The sequence below is a fragment of the Drosophila teissieri genome, chromosome 2R (genome assembly GCF_016746235.2).
Source record: "Drosophila teissieri strain GT53w chromosome 2R, Prin_Dtei_1.1, whole genome shotgun sequence".
Taxonomy (NCBI): Eukaryota; Metazoa; Arthropoda; class Insecta; order Diptera; family Drosophilidae; genus Drosophila; species Drosophila teissieri.
This window is the reverse complement of record NC_053030.1, coordinates 16,980,070-16,998,786: the sequence shown is the minus strand read 5'-3', so window position 1 is coordinate 16,998,786 and position 18,717 is coordinate 16,980,070. Positions and strand designations below refer to the sequence as shown.

The 18,717-nt window shown below is 46.8% G+C and overlaps 1 protein-coding gene and 11 non-coding genes across 14 annotated transcripts; all 12 read left to right on the top strand.

The window, feature by feature from the left end:
• Positions 1–27: 27 nt before the first annotated feature.
• Positions 28–18,638, top strand: LOC122612324 (helicase domino). Of its 3 annotated transcripts, XM_043785861.1 has the most exons (15): positions 28–218; positions 788–1,412; positions 1,478–1,784; positions 1,998–2,253; positions 3,949–4,749; positions 4,959–6,192; positions 6,444–6,630; positions 7,664–7,800; positions 7,865–8,051; positions 8,280–10,373; positions 10,932–11,150; positions 14,257–14,292; positions 14,360–17,428; positions 17,492–17,878; positions 18,224–18,638. In XM_043785861.1, exons 2-15 carry the CDS (start codon positions 799–801, stop codon positions 18,227–18,229), a joined length of 9,534 nt encoding a protein of 3,177 aa, XP_043641796.1. In that variant the 5' UTR covers positions 28–218; positions 788–798; the 3' UTR covers positions 18,230–18,638. The 3 variants fall into 3 exon arrangements, with proteins under 3 accessions (XP_043641796.1, XP_043641795.1, XP_043641797.1); XM_043785860.1 differs by having other exon boundaries at positions 17,492–18,638; XM_043785862.1 differs by lacking the exons at positions 28–218; positions 788–1,412; positions 1,478–1,784; ... (1 more) ...; positions 3,949–4,749; positions 4,959–6,192 and having other exon boundaries at positions 6,519–6,630; positions 7,638–7,800; positions 17,492–18,638.
• Positions 1,823–1,931, top strand: LOC122615396. The gene has a single exon (XR_006325845.1). It is a non-coding gene; the product is annotated as a small nucleolar RNA Me28S-Am2589 (small nucleolar RNA).
• Positions 3,339–3,469, top strand: LOC122615351. The gene has a single exon (XR_006325804.1). It is a non-coding gene; the product is annotated as a small nucleolar RNA psi28S-3316 (small nucleolar RNA).
• Positions 3,588–3,730, top strand: LOC122615344. The gene has a single exon (XR_006325797.1). It is a non-coding gene; the product is annotated as a small nucleolar RNA psi18S-841/snoR66 (small nucleolar RNA).
• LOC122615395 lies at positions 4,783–4,891 on the top strand. The gene has a single exon (XR_006325844.1). It is a non-coding gene; the product is annotated as a small nucleolar RNA Me28S-Am2589 (small nucleolar RNA).
• LOC122615350 lies at positions 6,672–6,803 on the top strand. The gene has a single exon (XR_006325803.1). It is a non-coding gene; the product is annotated as a small nucleolar RNA psi28S-3316 (small nucleolar RNA).
• LOC122615345 lies at positions 6,820–6,958 on the top strand. Its single transcript, XR_006325798.1, has one exon. It is a non-coding gene; the product is annotated as a small nucleolar RNA psi18S-841/snoR66 (small nucleolar RNA).
• LOC122615348 lies at positions 6,979–7,109 on the top strand. The gene has a single exon (XR_006325801.1). It is a non-coding gene; the product is annotated as a small nucleolar RNA psi28S-3316 (small nucleolar RNA).
• LOC122615346 lies at positions 7,126–7,264 on the top strand. The gene has a single exon (XR_006325799.1). It is a non-coding gene; the product is annotated as a small nucleolar RNA psi18S-841/snoR66 (small nucleolar RNA).
• LOC122615349 lies at positions 7,285–7,415 on the top strand. Its single transcript, XR_006325802.1, has one exon. It is a non-coding gene; the product is annotated as a small nucleolar RNA psi28S-3316 (small nucleolar RNA).
• Positions 7,454–7,591, top strand: LOC122615347. The gene has a single exon (XR_006325800.1). It is a non-coding gene; the product is annotated as a small nucleolar RNA psi18S-841/snoR66 (small nucleolar RNA).
• Positions 8,104–8,212, top strand: LOC122615394. Its single transcript, XR_006325843.1, has one exon. It is a non-coding gene; the product is annotated as a small nucleolar RNA Me28S-Am2589 (small nucleolar RNA).
• Positions 18,639–18,717: the final 79 nt, after the last annotated feature.

The window sequence follows — 18,717 nt, the reverse complement described above, 5'->3', positions numbered from 1 at the left end:
CACTAAGGCAATCCAACGGTCGCACTAATTTTGTACTCGAAATTGAACACGAGCAAACGTGCTCGCGGACTGCTGAAAAATTTAATAAATCTAATAAATGTGCAAGATTGCAGACCAACGAGTGCGGCACATTCTCCACGACGCATTGGCATCATTTTCAAGCACGGATGCCCTGCAAAGATGGTGAAATCTTGTGATTAAAATTCTCCCCGTCTGAGGTACGAAAAAGTGAAAAAAAATGTCTGCCGCGCCGAGAACTGACAAAGCGACGCCGCCATGTCGCTGTGTATAGTCATCTCTCTCTGGCAGCCGGGCCCTAGCACGTCCAGTGTTCATATGTGTGTAGTGCTTATTTCGAGCGTTAAATTCTGGTGAAAATTTAAAAACCATGCAAACAGTGGAAAATATTGTGCCTAGATTATCGGTTTTCCACATTTTCCATGCGGAAGTCGAAATAGCAAGCGTATGTGTGGGGAACGGAAAAAACCAAGACGCAGGGTTGCATTTTTCTTGTTTTCAAGGGGTGCATTCTGTGTGATAAGCCTTCTTTTTTTATTTTCTCTGTAAGATGACTGTGGGTTTTTGTACCGTCATGTTTGATTATGGATATTACGCAGCGATAATATTAGTTTCATTTCTGTAGAATTAATGGGTTTTGCGGTTTGACCAGGGCTGCAGCATCGGCACGTGTGCGAGGCGGGCCACGTTTTTTTTTCCCGCCATTCGCTGTCATTTCAAAATAATACTGGGAACTCACGCCCCCTTTTTTTCTTGTTGTTTCTTGTAGATGTCTCAAACATGAATGAAGGTAATTCAGCAGGAGGGGGGCATGAAGGGCTCAGCCCGGCCCCTCCTGCTGTGCCAGACCGCGTAACTCCACATTCAACGGAAACTTCAGTTGCCCCAGCCAAATCCACGAGCACAACAGTACCAGCAGGAGCAGGATCAGTAGGAGCAGCCTTGCCGGCCACCCGCCATCACCAACATATAGCGACCCAAGTCAAGGGAATCGCCAGCAGCAGCAAACAACAGAAGCAACTGGCCAGTGCGCAGCTGCCTGTGCCGCTGTCGCCCTTGCCGCAACAACAACAGCAAACGGCAGAGGCAACGGCAGCAGCAGCACCCGCCCACTCCAACGTATCAACCTCCGTTTCCTCCAGCACAATAGAAGCCTCTGTTTCGCCGCCGCAGGCCAAGCGTCAGCGTGTGGACAACAACGAGGACAGGACGAGCGCCTCAAGCATTGTTGGAACAGCGGAGAGCAGCAACATTGTAAGCTCCCTGCTACCAGCGTCGGTGGCCTCCAGCAGCGAGGTCGGGGGGCTTTCTTCCACGGCCCTGCAGGACTTGAATGCCCTCAAGAAGCGCATACTCCAGCAGAAATTGCAGATCTTGCGTAATCTTAAAGAAAGGTGAGTTATAATGCATACTATTTTGCTAATAAATAACGCTAAATACCACATTTTCTTATAAAAAGGCATCTTGAAAATGTGTCCGAATACTTTTACCTACAAAACGGCGGCAGTATGATGGACTACACCGCGTGGCGCAAGAAGACACCAACCCCGCAGTTCATCAGCTACAGCAATGCGAATCGCATAGATCAGCTGATACACGAAGATAAGCCGAGCACATCAGCAGCAGCAGCAGCTGCGGCACAGAATCAGAAATTTACCACCCAACAGACCGACTCTGTGGAGTCCTCATTGGTCAGTGGCATCAGTACTGGTGCAAACAAAGCAGTGCCATTGGATGGCAATATCAGCAATAGTACTGTGAAAACGGTAAGAACATTGTTTTGAAAGTAATGCAAAATAACACTACATTAATGATGTTCACATCATACTGAGTGCCTAAATCGATCTATTCTTGATTGATTCTGGCTTTTATAAGGGATGTTCGCAGCTGCGAGGCATTTGTCTGAAAACACAAATTGATTAATTTCCGGTTAAGGTTCTTTGGTATTGTACTAATTAAGATTTCGATGTCTCTTTTAGAATACGCAATCTCAAGTTCCAAGCAAGATTGGCAGCTTCACAGACTTAAGTCCCGCAACAACAGACAGCAACTCAAGTAGCACTGTTCCCGGAGCAGCTACAAGTGGCGCCGCAACTAGCACATCTGCCGCATCGGTCGAGGCTAGTGGTAATGTCCTGGCAGTGGAAGCGGAAATCAAAATCCCAGCAGTTGGAGCCACACCAGTGGCCATTTCGACAAAGCTACCCGCTGCCGTCGTCCAGCTAACGCAACAAGGTAAACTCATCTTGTTCCCAGTTGACCTCTTCGACCTCTCATTGTTATGAAGACTTTTGTGTTTCTGTTGTGTTCGTTTGGATCAAACAAAATTGTATTTTTTGTTGTTTAAAATTGTTATGTTTGTCCCCCCATTTACGCCAAATTCAAATTGTAAAATCGATGCAAAATCTAGACCACTGCATACCAACTCCTGTAATTCCGAATCTGATACTAAAACTGCGCCAACTGCCAACGCACGTCCTGCACTAAAAACTTATAATGTTATACCGATATTATATTGTGGCCGCCAACTATTGTGCATTACTAATATATAATACAACAAAAGCAAACTAAACTCGCAAAATGCAAAGATTATTTTGTTAGTTTATTATACACATACACCTACTAAAACACAAGCATAACCAACTATCACGTACTGCTATTTATTATTTACAAGTTATTTATTTTTCCGATTTCTGTTCCCACATTAATGCTGCCTACATTCTCCTATAACGCACACACTCAACTCACCATAATTGTATCGTTATAATATAGGTCACATACCCGGTAGACCTTTAGGAGGTCGTCACGGTATGGTCTTCGGTCAAATACCCGCTCCTCCTGCTGCCGTAGGAAATCCTTCTGTACCTTTGGTGCCAGGTGCTTATCGTTCGCAAACAACAAAAAAATATCAAAAATTTTCACAGCTAAAATTCGTTTTGTTTTCATTTAAATTCTTACTTAAACCAGATTGTGTCTTAACCAGTAAAGCATTTTATAATTTCTCAAGCAAAGTAGTGCATTGATTGATGTGCATAAAGATTATATTTTCAATTTGTAAATTGTTTTCTAGAATTGGTGTTTTTGCCCTTAGTTTGGATTGGTAAATCTGCTTATTAATTTCAGTTTGAATTGATAAATAATTGATGAATGTATCGTTTAATTGATTGCGTTGATTTGTAAGCAAGTTAGCAAACTTAAGCATACTTAGTAAACTAGAGATCGCGTCGAACTAAAGGACTTAGCACATCGGTTGGGTTCTCTTTTTCATCCCCTCATATTCATCTATTTAAAATATCATTAGCCCTAGACTAGTTTTATGTCGCACCTAAAAGCGTTTTCTCGTCGGCCTGTTAAATGCTCTTGAAAATCGTAGATGTGTGCCAGAGCGAAGCTCAGTTGCAAGTGATTCGGCCTTTCTTTGTGGCAGATATCCATAACGCTGACTACAAGTGACTACAAGCGTTTTCTTGTCGCAGTTGCAAGTGATCTGGATCCATGACAGAATCAGGTCCATTTTAAGCTGGGCTCATTTAAGTATTAATATTTAAAGTTATACATCGGCCGAAACAAGCAAGCGCACTCTGTGTCACATCGATATCCAGCCCCGTGTGAAGACAATTTGTAAGCTTGCCAGAATAAGGGGATGCTTCGCTTATCCATGTGGCAACTATCTTCAGCCCAGCTGCCGCATTGAATTCGGGCCTCACATTAAGACTAAGTTTGCATGCAGTTCCCACCTCTTTCGTTTAGCAACCGATTCGCAAATGATTCTCATTCTATCTCTTCTATTTCATTCATTCACTATTGCTTTCCTAGTAGCTCTTTTGTACTTGATGCACTTTCCAGCATGCCAAGAGTTGACCTTTTATCGCCGTCCCTTAAGTAAATGATTTTTTTTCTAATCTATCGCTTTTTGAATTCTTTTCCAAGGTGGCACCCCGTTGTTGCCCTGCAACTCAACCGCCGGGTCCACGGCGTTGCGTCGCCCTCAAGGTCAGAACAATGCCACAAGTGGATCCGCCGCGGCATCTGGAGGTGGAGGAGGCCTCACACCCACACCGCTCTACACGGGCAATGGTCCGGCAGCTCTGGGCGGCAGCGGAGGACTCACGCCTGGCACTCCAACTTCTGGCAGTCTGCTCAGCCCAGCTTTGGGCGGTGGCTCCGGAACGCCCAACAGTGCGGCGCAGGAGTTTTCTTTTAAGGCCAAGCAGGAGGTGTACGTGATGCAACGTATATCGGAATTACAGAGAGAGGGATTATGGACTGAGCGGCGCCTGCCCAAGCTGCAGGAGCCCAGCCGCCCCAAGGCGCATTGGGACTATCTCCTCGAGGAGATGGTCTGGCTGGCGGCTGATTTTGCACAGGAACGCAAGTGGAAGAAAAACGCCGCCAAGAAGTGTGCCAAAATGGTGCAGAAGTATTTCCAGGATAAGGCCACCGCTGCCCAGCGGGCGGAAAAGGCACAAGAGCTGCAGCTAAAGCGTGTAGCTTCCTTTATTGCACGCGAGGTGAAGAGCTTTTGGTCGAATGTTGAGAAGCTGGTCGAGTACAAGCACCAAACCAAGATTGAGGAAAAACGCAAGCAAGCTTTAGACCAACATCTCAGCTTTATTGTAGACCAGACAGAGAAGTTCTCGCAGCAATTGGCCGAAGGAATGAACAAGAGTGTGGCGGATACGCCCAGTCTTAATTCTAGCCGCCTAACATCGCCGAAACGGGAGTCCGATGGTGAGTTATGCCCTAAAATATTATTCCAGAACAGAGCACTTGATGATAAACTACAAACTGAAACGTTGACGTGGTCTATTCTTGAACACGTCGATGTTACCTTGGGATGGTCGCACTTGCGAGGCATTTGCCTGATGCTTATGCATCCACTTTTAATTTGTACTCCCAGCTTTAAACAATTGCTAATCAAAACATCTTCAACTTTACAGATGACTTCCGGCCTGAGTCTGGTTCCGAAGATGACGAGGAGACTATCGCCAAGGCCGAAGAAGATGCAGCCGATGTGAAAGAGGAGGTGACGGCGCTAGCGAAAGAATCTGAGATGGACTTCGATGACTTTCTTAATGATCTACCACCTGGCTATCTTGAAAATCGTGATAAGCTTATGAAAGAGGAGCAGAGCTCTGCGATAAAGACCGAAACGCCTGATGACAGCGATGATAGTGAGTTCGAGGCGAAGGAAGCCAGCGATGATGACGAAAATACAATCAGCAAACAAGAAGAAGCCGAGCAGGAGATAGACCACAAAAAGGAGATCGACGAACTGGAAGCGGACAATGATCTTTCAGTAGAGCAGTTGTTAGCGAAATACAAGTCGGAAAGAGTCAGTGACCAGCCGCCTAGTCCTAAGCGACGAAAGCTAGCACCTCGTGATCCTGAGCTGGACTCTGATGATGATTCGACTGCTGTTGATTCCACCGACGAAAGCGAAGATGGGGCCACTGAGGATGAAGAAGATGTTTCTACAGTTAAAACCGATACGGATATGGAGGAACAAGATGAGCCAGAGGACGGTCTTAAGAGTCTTCTGGCGGACGCTGACGCAACAGGTGGAGCTGCTGGCAGCGGAGGCACCGCTGGAGCAAGCGGCAACAAGGATGATATGCTAAACGACGCTGCCGCCTTGGCCGAGAGCCTCCAGCCTAAGGGTAATACCTTGTCCTCAACCAATGTGGTTACACCAGTGCCCTTTCTGCTAAAACACTCCCTGCGTGAGTACCAGCATATCGGTCTCGATTGGCTGGTCACAATGAATGAGCGCAAGCTAAACGGCATTTTGGCCGACGAGATGGGTCTGGGCAAGACCATCCAAACCATTGCGCTATTGGCCCACCTTGCCTGCGCAAAGGGCAACTGGGGACCTCATCTCATTGTGGTGCCTTCGTCTGTGATGCTGAATTGGGAAATGGAGTTCAAGAAGTGGTGTCCCGGCTTCAAAATACTCACCTACTACGGATCGCAGAAGGAGCGCAAGCTGAAACGCGTAGGCTGGACCAAGCCCAATGCGTTCCATGTGTGTATCACGTCCTATAAGCTGGTGGTGCAGGATCAACAGAGCTTCCGCCGCAAAAAGTGGAAGTACCTTATCCTGGATGAAGCGCAAAACATAAAGAACTTCAAGTCCCAGCGCTGGCAGCTGCTACTTAACTTTTCCACAGAGAGGTGAGTAATATGGAATTTCGCTTGCATTTGCTAAGCCTGCCATCCAGCACCAAAAATCAGTAATCATGCGACTGCTAAACTAGCATGGCGACTACGCTTAGGTGCTAAAAGTAATTTCGCTATAATGCCGCATACTAAACCAGAGCATGCTAATCTAGCCCTAGAATGCTTGTGGCCTTGTTTTGAGACAAATAACAAAGATGCTATTAATACGAATGAATTTATAATGTACTTTTCTTAACTTTCTACAGACGACTGCTATTAACTGGAACCCCACTGCAGAACGATCTGATGGAGCTTTGGTCTCTGATGCACTTTCTAATGCCATATGTGTTCTCATCGCACCGCGAGTTTAAGGAATGGTTCTCGAACCCAATGACTGGCATGATTGAGGGCAACATGGAGTACAACGAGACTTTGATTACGCGATTGCACAAGGTAAGCATAGCATTAAGATCAACATTTTTTTTTAGATGGTCAGCACCTAAAAGCGTTTTCTTGCCAGCCTGATAAATGCTCATGAAAATCGTAGATGTGTGCCATAGCAATTTTTACAATAGCAAGTGATTCAGTTTCGTTATAGCTTCGATCCGTTTACATTGTAAACATCCTTTATAAAACTTATTATGCAAATGCACTCTGTGTCACATTGAAATAAACTACATGTGAATACAATTTGTTAGTTTGCTATAATAAAGAGATGCGTCTTATCCATGCAATTAGTGCCGAAAAAGGTTGATTGCATTGAAATCGCATTTTACACTATCGAAAGTCAATTCATTCCGGTGCACCTAAAAGCGTTTTCTTGCAAGCTTGTTAAATGCTCTTGAAAATCGTAGATGTGTGCGAAATCAATCCTCACAATTGCAAGTGTTTTTTGTTCTTCTAACTCAAATCCATTTATATTGTGAACATACTTTTTAAGAATTCTTAGGCAAATGCACTCTGTGTCACATCGAATTTAACTACATGTGAAGACAATTTGTTAGTTTGCAATATTAAAGAGTTGCGTCTTATCCATGTATTTAATGCCGTATTAGGATAATTACATTGAAAACGCATTTTACACTATTATAAATCAATTATTTTTATTGCACCTAAAAGCGTTTTCTTGCAAGCTCGTTAAATGCTCTTGAAAATCGTAGATGTGTGCAAAATCAATCATTACAATTGCAAGTGATTTTAGTTTCTTTAACTCTAATCCGTTAACATTGAAAACATTCTATATATAAGAAAAATGTCCATGTTTCGTTTCTACTTTTGCAAATGCACTCTGTGTCACATTAGAACTAGCTTCGTGTGATGACAATTTGTTAGTTTGCCAGATCAAGGAGATGCGTCTTATCCATGTGGTCATGTTCTTACCAATTTACTCACATTGAAAACGCCCCTAACATGATCCTATAAAGATATCCGCAATTTCAAACTATATGCGCAGTAATTAGAATTTTGCTTTTGTTTCTCCGTACAGGTGATACGTCCGTTCTTACTTCGACGCCTCAAGAAGGAGGTGGAAAAACAGATGCCAAAGAAGTACGAGCATGTGATAATGTGTCGCCTATCGAGTCGCCAACGCTATCTTTATGAGGACTTCATGAGTCGTGCCAAGTAAGTTTGAGTTGGACTATGTATTAATGAATGTATTACTAATAAACCTATGTTTTTCCTATAGAACTCGTGAGACCCTGCAAACTGGCAACTTGTTGAGCGTAATTAACGTTCTGATGCAGTTGCGAAAGGTGTGCAATCATCCGAACATGTTTGAAGCGCGTCCTACGACCTCGCCATTTCAAATGGATGGAATTACATTCCACACTCCGCGACTCGTCTGCGATATTATGGAGTACGATCCGTTCACGGTGAGTTTTATTTCTTCCGTCTTTTTTTCGATTTTATTTTCCTGATCGTTGTTTGAAAATGATGTTAAATTGTCACTGATAGTTGGACTTAATCTATTCTGGAGAGAGTCGTAAACTTTTTTAGGATGTTCGCTCTTGCGAGGCATTTGTCTGATTCGCTCAACCAACAAAACACTTATTAGGCTATAGCCAATTCAAATTTAGACTAATTTATATATATTCTTTCAGCAAATAAATCTAGAGACCATAAACCTCTTGCTGTTGCATTTGGAGCAAACTATGACCGCCTACGTCTCGCACAAGTCCCGCCTGCTCGCCCCGCCTCGCAAGCTTATCGAGGATATCGATACAGCTCCATTACCAGCTCCCCGTTGTCCTAATGGCAAATACCGCTTTCACATCCGAGTACGTAGCGCGGAACTGGCGCAGCGCATCAAATTGAATGCAGTGAGGGTAGGAGCCAGTCCAGCCATGCGGTTGGAGGGCTCAAAGATTGTGCCAATGCGCAATTTGCTACCAAGTGGAAGAGTCCTAAAAAGGGTCAGTGCTTCGATTAATCCTGTGAATATGGCTTTGAAACCAGTGGTGATCAATAGCGTAGTGACAACAACATCATCGACCGCAGCATCTTCTCCTACGGGGGCTCTAAGCGTGCTGAGCAACTCCAAGTTGCTGGGGGCACGTTCACAAATAAATGCGCCAACGCCCGCTAAAGTGGCAAAAACGATGCAAGACGGAAAGCCATTTTTCTACCTCACACCGGCGACAAATTCAGGAGCAGCAGGAGCCCGCCTAACACTGACGAGTAAAACCACAGCGTCGGCGTCCACGACGACTTCCAGAACAACAGTTACTGCATCAACTACTTCTGCCCAGCAACTAATAAGGGAACCCATTGTCAAAGATTTGGCCACTCATGTAAAAAGCACAGCACAAAAGCAAAGCATTGCCAATGGAAAGACGGAGCCCGAGGAAGAAACTGAAGCGGAGGATCCTTACAAAGTGCAGGAGCTGATTCAGATGCGCAAGGAACAGCGATTGGCAGCGCTAAAACGTATGGCAATGATAAATCGTCGCCGCACGGATGCCACTCCCATATACGGCGAAGATTGTCGCGGAGCTATACAGCGCTGCATGCAGGCAACACGATCTCTCAAGCGATCAACCTGGCAGACTCGTGGATACGCCAACTGCTGCACTGCCATGTCGCATCGGAATGGTTGGTCCCTAAACCACTTGCTGAAGAGCTTCGAGGAAAGATGTGCTGATCTAAAGCCATTGTTTGCAAATTATGTGATATACGTTCCTTCTGTATGTGCTCCCCGAATCCGTCGTTATGTGCAGAATCTCTCATCGACACACTGGCAGTACGAACGTGAGATAGAAAACACTGTAGAGCAGGCCTTACGGCCTAAGCTGGCGTTGCTGCATCCAATCACTTCGGCAATGACCACTCAGTTCCCAGATCCGCGTCTCATTCAATACGACTGTGGCAAGTTGCAGACCATGGATCGTTTGCTGCGTCAGCTAAAGGTAAACGGGCATCGTGTACTGATATTCACTCAGATGACGAAGATGTTGGATGTTTTGGAATCTTTCCTCAACTACCATGGTCATATTTATCTACGTTTGGATGGCTCTACGCGGGTGGAACAACGTCAGATCCTGATGGAGCGGTTTAATGGAGATAAACGAATCTTCTGCTTTATCCTCTCCACGCGGTCAGGTGGAGTGGGCATCAATTTGACGGGTGCCGATACTGTGATCTTTTACGACTCAGACTGGAACCCCACAATGGATGCGCAGGCCCAAGATCGATGCCATCGAATTGGTCAAACGCGAGATGTGCACATCTACCGGCTTGTCTCCGAGAGAACCATAGAGGTTAACATACTCAAGAAGGCAAACCAAAAGCGAATGCTCACCGACATGGCCATCGAGGGTGGCAACTTCACAACTACATACTTCAAGAGTTCCACCATCAAGGATCTCTTTACAATGGAGCAGAGCGAGCAGGACGAGTCGAGCCAAGAGAAGTCGGAGGATAAGGATAAAATTGTTGCTACGACAACGCTTTCGGAAACGCCATCGACGGTTGTGGAGTCGGAGAAACAGTCACTGCGTGCCTTCGAACACGCGTTGGCTGCCGCCGAGGACGAGCAGGATGTGCAGGCCACGAAAACGGCTAAAGCTGAGGTGGCTGCGGATCTGGCCGAGTTTGACGAGAACATTCCTATTGCAACAGATGATCCAAATGCGGAAGGAGGCGCTCAAGTGGAACTCAGCAAGGCCGATCTGGAGATGCAGAACTTGGTTAAACAGGTGAGTTAATGTTCAGTAAGGGATTGAGAAAACTGTGACTTAGTCTAAAATATTCGGCTTAGCCAAGTATAAAATTTGTTATTAACAATTTTAATGTCAATTCAGTATGTCAAATGTCAATTGCCTTTCTTGCACTTTAAACTGAAACCTTGCAATTTGAAGCTATTCCGGTCAAGCGAGTGCGGCACAGAAAAAATCTTCCTTTGGAAAGTAAACTTTTAGACATAGTTGAGGCGACCTAATCTACGCCACGATTGTATCACTCAAAGTCTAATATCTATAAAATCACCATTTATACTTTTTTTTGACAACGCAAAACTAGTTTTTATTGCGGCAACACTTGCAACTCATTGAATTTGTATTTCTAATCAAATCCAATGAAGTGAGTGTTGCCAAGAGCAATCCTTTTCGGACAAGACCTTCAGACATAGTTGAGGCGACATACCCACGCCACGATTGTATCACTCAACGTCTTACAATTTTGTAATTAGTGCAATGCTTTATAATTCTTTATGAATCGATCATATAATTATTTTTTCCGACCTTATTTCTTTTCAGCTCTCACCCATAGAGCGCTATGCCATGCGCTTTGTGGAAGCAACTGGAGCGGCATGGACGGCGGAACAATTGCGAGCCGCGGAAGCAGAACTGGAGGCCCAGAAACGCGAGTGGGAGGCCAATCGGTTGGCGGCCATGCACAAGGAGGAGGAGCTGTTAAAGCAGGAAACGGAAGCGGAGGAGATGCTTACCTACAGTCGCAAGGATTCGAGTAATCAGGTTAATACCAAAAAAGATTCCACTTCCAATAAGCGAACACTGGTGAGGGTAAATCGGAGAAACTCGGCTCAGAAGCTGAGCAGGAGTGTTAGCAGCCATAGCAATGGTAGCAACAAGAACAGTAAATCGGCAACGACTCGAGGAAGTAGCCAGAACAGCCTCAATCAGAGTGTACCAGTGGGGTCAGGAACAGGCACAGGAAGAAGAACGGGGATGGGGGTCAGTAGCAGTAGCCGAGGCAAAAGTAACAGCACGAAGTCCACAACGATGGGCAAGGGAACAGTCGCCGCTACGCAAGTTCGGCGGCACACCCGTCTCCACTCGCTGGGCGCAGTCAATATGGCTAGTGTCCCAACACCGCCCACTAGAAAGACAACACGCACAGCTTTGGCTGCATCTGCAGCCGCATCTACTTTAGAGGATTCCTCTTTGATCGTCGAGGAGCGTCCCAAAAGACAGTCAGCCAACATTGCTATGAGCAAGATGTTAAAGACGCCACTCAAACAGAATGTTTCAGCGAACAACAGTATAAAGACAACGCCTCCTAAACGGGGGCGAAGAGACAGTGTTGCAGTGGCCGCCACACGCAGGAAACTGCTAGAAAGGAGAGCTACAATTGCAGCTCCTTTAAAACATATGGATGATGACAGTGACCAAGATGAAGAGGAGCAGGAAGAGCAGGAGTCGGATGAAGATACGGAGGGCGAGGACGCGAATGCCACAGTAGACGACGACGAGGAGGAGGAGGTGGATACAGCTGGCTCGGCACTTGACGAAGAGACCATACAAACTGGATCGCAGACAAATGATGACGAAGACGATGACGAGGAAGAAGCCGGGGAAGAGGAGATGGTTGATGTCGATACTGAAGATTCAGAATCAGATGTCAAGTCCAGCTCCACCTATGGTACAGCGGCAGATGGTACGGCAGAAGGAGAAGCCGAAAGCTTGGATGACTGGGATGCACACGATCAGGTGCAGGACACCACAATGACTAGCTCCACTTATTACAATGTCAGTGAGGAATCAGACACGGATGAGCATCACGATGGCAAGACAGAGGCTAAAGAGCCGCCGCAGAATTCCGATAAGAGTGACGAGAGCGAGGTTGTCGGCCACACGCCACGTACAAGGTCGCGCGGCTCAGTAAAGATCAATCTGTGGACCCTGGACATGAGTCCCGTAGCAAATGCATTGAATAAAAGCAGCGCCAATAGGAGTCTCAAAAAGACACCCAGGACCGAGTCAACGCCAAAGGAGTCTCAGAGCGAACCAAGGCGAAAGCTTAACCAGCCAAAGCTGCCGAAGAAAGAAGAAACTAATAGCAAAGCCAACAGCAATATCGGCTCCTTACACCGCTGGATATCCAAGTCCCCCAGAGTGATGCTTCGATCCACTCCTGGTACGGCAGCGAGCACTAGCTCATCAGCAGCAGTCAGTGGTGTTTCAGGAGGCAATGTCTCCTCGAGCGGAACATCCAGGTGATGATGTTCACTATCATACCTCAGTCAGTATTATCAGCTGTGTGTGCTGTGTGCGTTTTAGTGGGCGACCAATTATCTGTGGGGAGACGAGTCCTTCCCCAGCTGTTACTGCTGCCAGGCAACTGCTGCCGACTGATGCAAAACGAGTATTTATAGACTGTAACAAGTTTCCTTCTATCGTATGAGATAAGTTAGTTAGGCGGCGAAACCCACGCAAGAATTTAGGATAACAAATTAAACTTCATGTGGTCAAACATCTTGACCTCTAACATCTTGACCAAGTGTGTTATTTGCCATTCGTCCGTGCAACCAATGACTTCCTTTTGTACCCACTTATATTTCGAAACTGAAGGGATCAGATGTTCTAATTATCCATAGAGTTATAATAAGCCAGCAAAGTGGTAGTAAAGCCATCCATTCCTGCTAAAGTGTAACTTTAGTAACTTAACTTGACCCCGAGGCAAGTCGAGTGTGTCCCTAGTCCTACCTCAAAAGTCTCTGATGTTGTTATTACTACTCTTGGTCATTTTGCTACTTTTGTTTGAACTCCGGTTTTTCTTATGTGTCAAGCGGAATTCGAAAAAGAAGAGCAGAATTACGGGGATAACAAACGTAAGGATAGCATCGTCGCTTCGGGAAAGATGAGGATGAACATACTTCATTTGGGCGTCTCATCATTCTTAATTACTTTTAAATCACGTTGGGTGCCAGGGAACAAAATTGGGCGACTTGTCACACGCTGCACAAGTGATGAAGCCGTTAAAAATCAAAGTCAAAAAGTGAAACGAAGCGGGAGTGTAAACAGGAAGTCACATAAAATTGCACGAATATATAATGCGTTTAGCAAATTGTACTCTAAATTACCACATCCTCGATTGTTGTTGTTAAATAATGTTTGTCAAAAAACCAATCGAGAACACAGAACAAACACTTCTCCCAAAAACTGCATTAGATCGTAACACTAGGTATACTATGATAATTGTTAAAAATTTTTGCATTCTATAATTTATTTTGTACTTTAATTTAAACGAATCATTAACAATCTAAAGACTATGAGCATAGATTGACTAACCAATAAGACACAGAACTCATTTCGTATGCTTTAAAAAGTATCAAAATCCATTGATTGTGTAACAAGATAAAACGAAAAGTATAAAAACAGAAACAAAGCTAAAAATTAAACAAAACTCAAAGACGTTGTGGTTTTTATTTACGGACTCATTTCGTGCGTTGCCTCAAAAAAAAATAAACAAATCTTCCGTCCTCATAAAACCAAGTTGGAAAAGAATATTTGGAGATCATCCAAAGATTGTTAAATATTATTTTCTGTAAACAATGTAGAATTCTGTTTTGGTGTCGCAATTAGTATCCAATTAATCCTTTCATGACTACAAAATTATTTTTTAAGCCCCCAAGCGCCGTACGAAAGTTTAAAAATGGTTCGGAATGAAAGCTACAACGCCATCAGTATGATAATATTAAAATCAGTTCTTATCGAAAGCTATACGTTGAATCGAAAAAATATTTTCTAAGCCAACACCAAAACAGAGTTGCTATATCATGAAAATAATGTTGAACCGTCTATTCTTTTCTTTAACTTTCTTGGCTACCATCTGGTCCAGGTCTGGATATCGCGCAACACCATGGAGCAGATGCCGGTAAGTTCAAGTGGCAGTGCGTTATAACCTGGTTCATAGTGCTAATTATTTGTGATCCCTTGATTAGATGTGGTGTCCGCCCACTCCGCCGCAAGACAACGACAACGATATCTATATCGACTATTCGCTGTCGTTCATGTATGAGCTGGAACCCATTGCGGAGATGGATCTGCCCCCAGTTTACGTACGCAAGGAGCACAAGCGCTCGCGCACGGATGCTGGGTACGATGGTAGCAGACGGCCCAATAAGATGCGCCGGGAGGATAACTACGTGCCTCCCAGATCGCTTTTCGATCGCCCAACGCCACAGCTGGCGCGTCTACGTCGTGAGCTGAAGAGCCAGCGTTTCCGCGGAAGTTTCAAGCCAAATATGCCGATACCAGGCTTGAAACCTCAACTTCCAACGAAACCTCTTACCGAACCGGAGGCCATGGCTGAGTGGTGCGTCTTCGAGGATATGGCCATACTGCACGTCCTGGTAAACCTGCAAGGATTACCTTGCAGCCTGATGCTGCTCTCACCGGGCCAAACGCCCAACTGGGACCTCGTCTCAGAGATGGTCAACTTCTGCTCGAAGACCTACCGTTCGGCGAGGCAGTGTCGCTGGAGGTACGAGACGCACATTCAGCCGCGTGAGGAAGGCAAGGTGGTGGAGAGTCCGAAGAAGCAGAAGAAGCTTAAGCCCACTCTGCGCACTGAGTACCTGAAGAGTCCGCTGCGATATTTGCGAACTACCCAGCTGTATGTCAGCGATAACAACGCCTCGTTTTACAAGACGATGCGATCCCGCTTCGACAGCATTAAGACTGCTTATCTAAAGAAGGCACCGCCGCCGAAACGCCAGTTTAGTGCTCCCAGTCTGATGAATCCCAAGCACATGGAAGTGCTGCAGGAGTTTGGCATCCAAAATTACGATCAACCGGTGCCGCCGCAGAACATTGCGGCCATGAAGGCAAATAAGATTCGTGAGAAGCAGCGGGGGCAGCAGATGTCCCAGCCTTCGGTTGGAGTAGTTCAGCAAGTGCAGCAGCAGTCTCAGCAGCAACAGCCTGCACCACCTCCACCGCCGCAGCAACAGCAGCCGCAACAAGTGGTCCAGCAGGTCCAACAACAACAGCAACAGCAACAGCAGGTTGTGCAGCAACAACTTCCCACTGTTTCAACCGTCCAACAGACTCTGCCCGTGCAGCAAACCGTGGAACTCGTGCAGCAGCAGCCCAGTACCACGACAACAGTGGCTGTGCCCGCCGCTGGTGGTCAGTTGCAGCAGCTGCAGATCCAGCACTTGACCAGTTCCAATGTCTCGCCCGGTCAACAGACTGCCATTCTGCTCCACCAACCGCAGCAGCAATTGCGTACGCACCCCGGCCAGGGTGGACAATCTAATACTCAACAGTTGGTCAAGACTATTGTTGGTGCCTCCTCCAGTTTGACTGCGGGCCAATTGCAACAATTGGCTCAACAGTCTGCAGCTGCTTCTGGTGGCCAGTCCAGCGTGAGTGTGGTCCTGACCACTCCAGTACAGTCACTTCCGGCAGTGGTGCAACCCCAGATAGGCTCTGGTGCCCAGATCGTGTCCATCTCGTCACAGACTTTGCCCGTTAACAGCTCTCCCCAGTTGGGCAGCATTGTGCAGACCCAATCCCTGCCGCAGGTGGTTTCCGTTAGCACTCTGCCCACCGTGGGCACCGTACTGACCACCACTGCCAATCAGCAACAACAACAGCATCAGACCACGGCTGTAACCACTCTAAACACGGCCATGTTGCGTGGTCAGCGGATTGTGTCGACAGCTGCAGGAAACACCCTTCAACAGCGAACGACAGCCGGTGGTCAGTCTATTGTGTCGATGCCGAACTTGGGACAAGGCGTTAGTCCAGCACAATTCCAGACGCAGCTCCGTTTGGCGGCTGTTCCTACTTCTCCAGCCACTCAGACCACACAGCTGGTGACCACAAAGGGAATCCCGGTTAGCGCATTACAGCAGGGAGGCAAAACGACGGTGATTCCCGGGACTCAGCAATCTGGGGGAGCACACATACAGCTCTACCGCCAGCGCAGCTTGAAGGTGCTGCAGACAACGACACAAGCGGTGCCCGGCGGATCAGCTGGCGGCTCTGGAACTACCGCTAATCTGGTGCAAGCTGGCGGCACCATAATCCAAGCTAGCAACATGGGCACGCACGTGACAAGCCAAAAAGTAGCCGTGTCGGGCATGCCGGGTACCTCCACTACAGTGCAGGCGGGCAACGTGGTGAGCAGCGTGCAAATGCACGGACAGGCCAGGACGCAGTTCATCAAGCAGATGGCGGCCGGAAAGCAGCAGCTACAGCGCCAAGTGGTGTCCGCTGACGGAACAACCACCACTACCGGAGCTGGGGATATGTTACTGGTTAAGCGTCATAATATTCTTGCCGCCCAAAAGGCGCAGCAGGCCTCTGGAGCTCTCTTTACCACCACCACTGGGCAGCAGCAACAACAGCAGCAGCAAGGTCAACTACCAGTGGCCGGGCAACCGCAGCAGGTAACTCAGCACCAGATCGCGTCACTAGTAAAAGCTTCCACTGCAGCGGCGGCAAGCGGAAGTAGTGTAAGTGCAGGCGGAGTCACTGTATCGGCTACTAACCCGACTGTTCAGGCGGGAAGCGTAAATATGACACTGCCCCAGCTCAAACCTGGCAGCCAGATCAAGGTTACTATGCCCAATCAGATGCGCCATTTGCAAATGCAACAGCAGCTGACGATGCCACGTAAGATCAGCCGGATGACACAGCTGGTCAGCGCCAGTGGCCAGCCCACGGCCACCAATATAGTAACGACAACTGGGCCCCAGCAACAGCAGCAGGGCGTCACAGTGTCTGGCGGTGGTACCTTGCCCACAGTTGCTTCGCAGCAGCAACAGCAGCAGCATCAACAGAAGGTTGGAGGAGGCAGCAGTGTACAGGCGCAATTGCTGCACATTCAAAACACAAAGGCACTGCCGAATTCGGTCACCGTGCAGCAGATTCAACAAGTGATGCGTAGTGGCCAGCAGGGTACGTTAGCCACCACCAATCTGGTGTTGGGTAAGACGAGCGTGGGACGGGTGATTCCCGTGTCGGTGGCTTCACAGGCCAACCAGCGTCAAACCATTCAGGTGCGTTAATTTTAATTGTGATCCATAGACTAAATCAACTAATTCTAACTTCTTTGTCTTCAGGTTGTTTCAGCTGCCTCAGCTCAAGCTTTGGCCGCGGGAAATCTGCGCACGCATGTTGCTGGGCCGAGCATTGCCAGTGCTCTAAAGGTGGCCGCCTCTGGTGCAGGAGGCCAGACCACGCAGCAGACGTTGATAGCTGCACTGCAGCATAATCAGCGGCAGAACGCCAGTCCTGTTCGGCTGCAGACGACGGCAGGAGGCAATCTTCTAGCCGTTGTGCAGCAGCAACAACAGCAGCAGCACACAAGTATTGCAGGACCAACTGCTGGACCGGCGGAGGTGATGACCATCACTCAGACGACCACCACGTTGCCTACGGTCGGCAGTTTGCAGCAGCAACAGCAGCAGCAACAACAGGGCGGCATATCGCAGCCCACAACGCAACAGGTACGCAAGCTGGTGCAGAAAAAGATCCTGATACGCAGCGAGAAAGAATAACGCTCGAGTAAAGCCGCCAGACCACGTCAGCGGCGGAGCATCACGAGCATCACCTCCACCGCCACCGCCACTGCCACCTACAACACACCTACTCAGATTCAAATCCCACAACCACCTCAAAATCAAACACCTTCAACTCAGTCAAAAGCCAATCAATCTGATCCTTTCGAATATCAAGATCGAACAAATCTCAAAAGCTCATCCCACGCAGATCCTCATGCATTCAATCAGTCAGTCAGTCAATCAGCCAATCATTGCTAAATTGATCTCAATTTCTGTCGATTGGTTTTGCAGCCATGAGCGATCTAACTGCTCTGGAGGATGGTGAGCTCAAGGTGAAACGCTGAAGATTACGACGATGATCGCTTCAATCAGCTCAAGGCGTGGAAAAGCCGTATTACTAAACTTACTGATCTGTAGATGTAACCCCCTAGCTTAAGTGAAAATTCATTGTAATCTATTCATATTACGACAAAAGTTTTATGGAAGTGAAGAGGGCCTAGTGTGTAGGCTAACTGCTTTAAATTCAACATGTAAATCGTAGTTAACTAAGATATCAGCCCCCTATTCCCGTAGAGCAGTATGTACATTAGTAAATCTAATTCAGATATATCAGATACTACATAAACATCCCTAAATATGTAGCTATAACTATATGTTCTTCTTAGTTGTATGATCGAAAGCAAATAAAGAAAATAATTGAAAAAAACGGTTGAACGTTTGGATAGTTGACTACCCTCATTGCATATGGATTGGAGATAGATATAAAAAGGGTTTCCATGGCAACG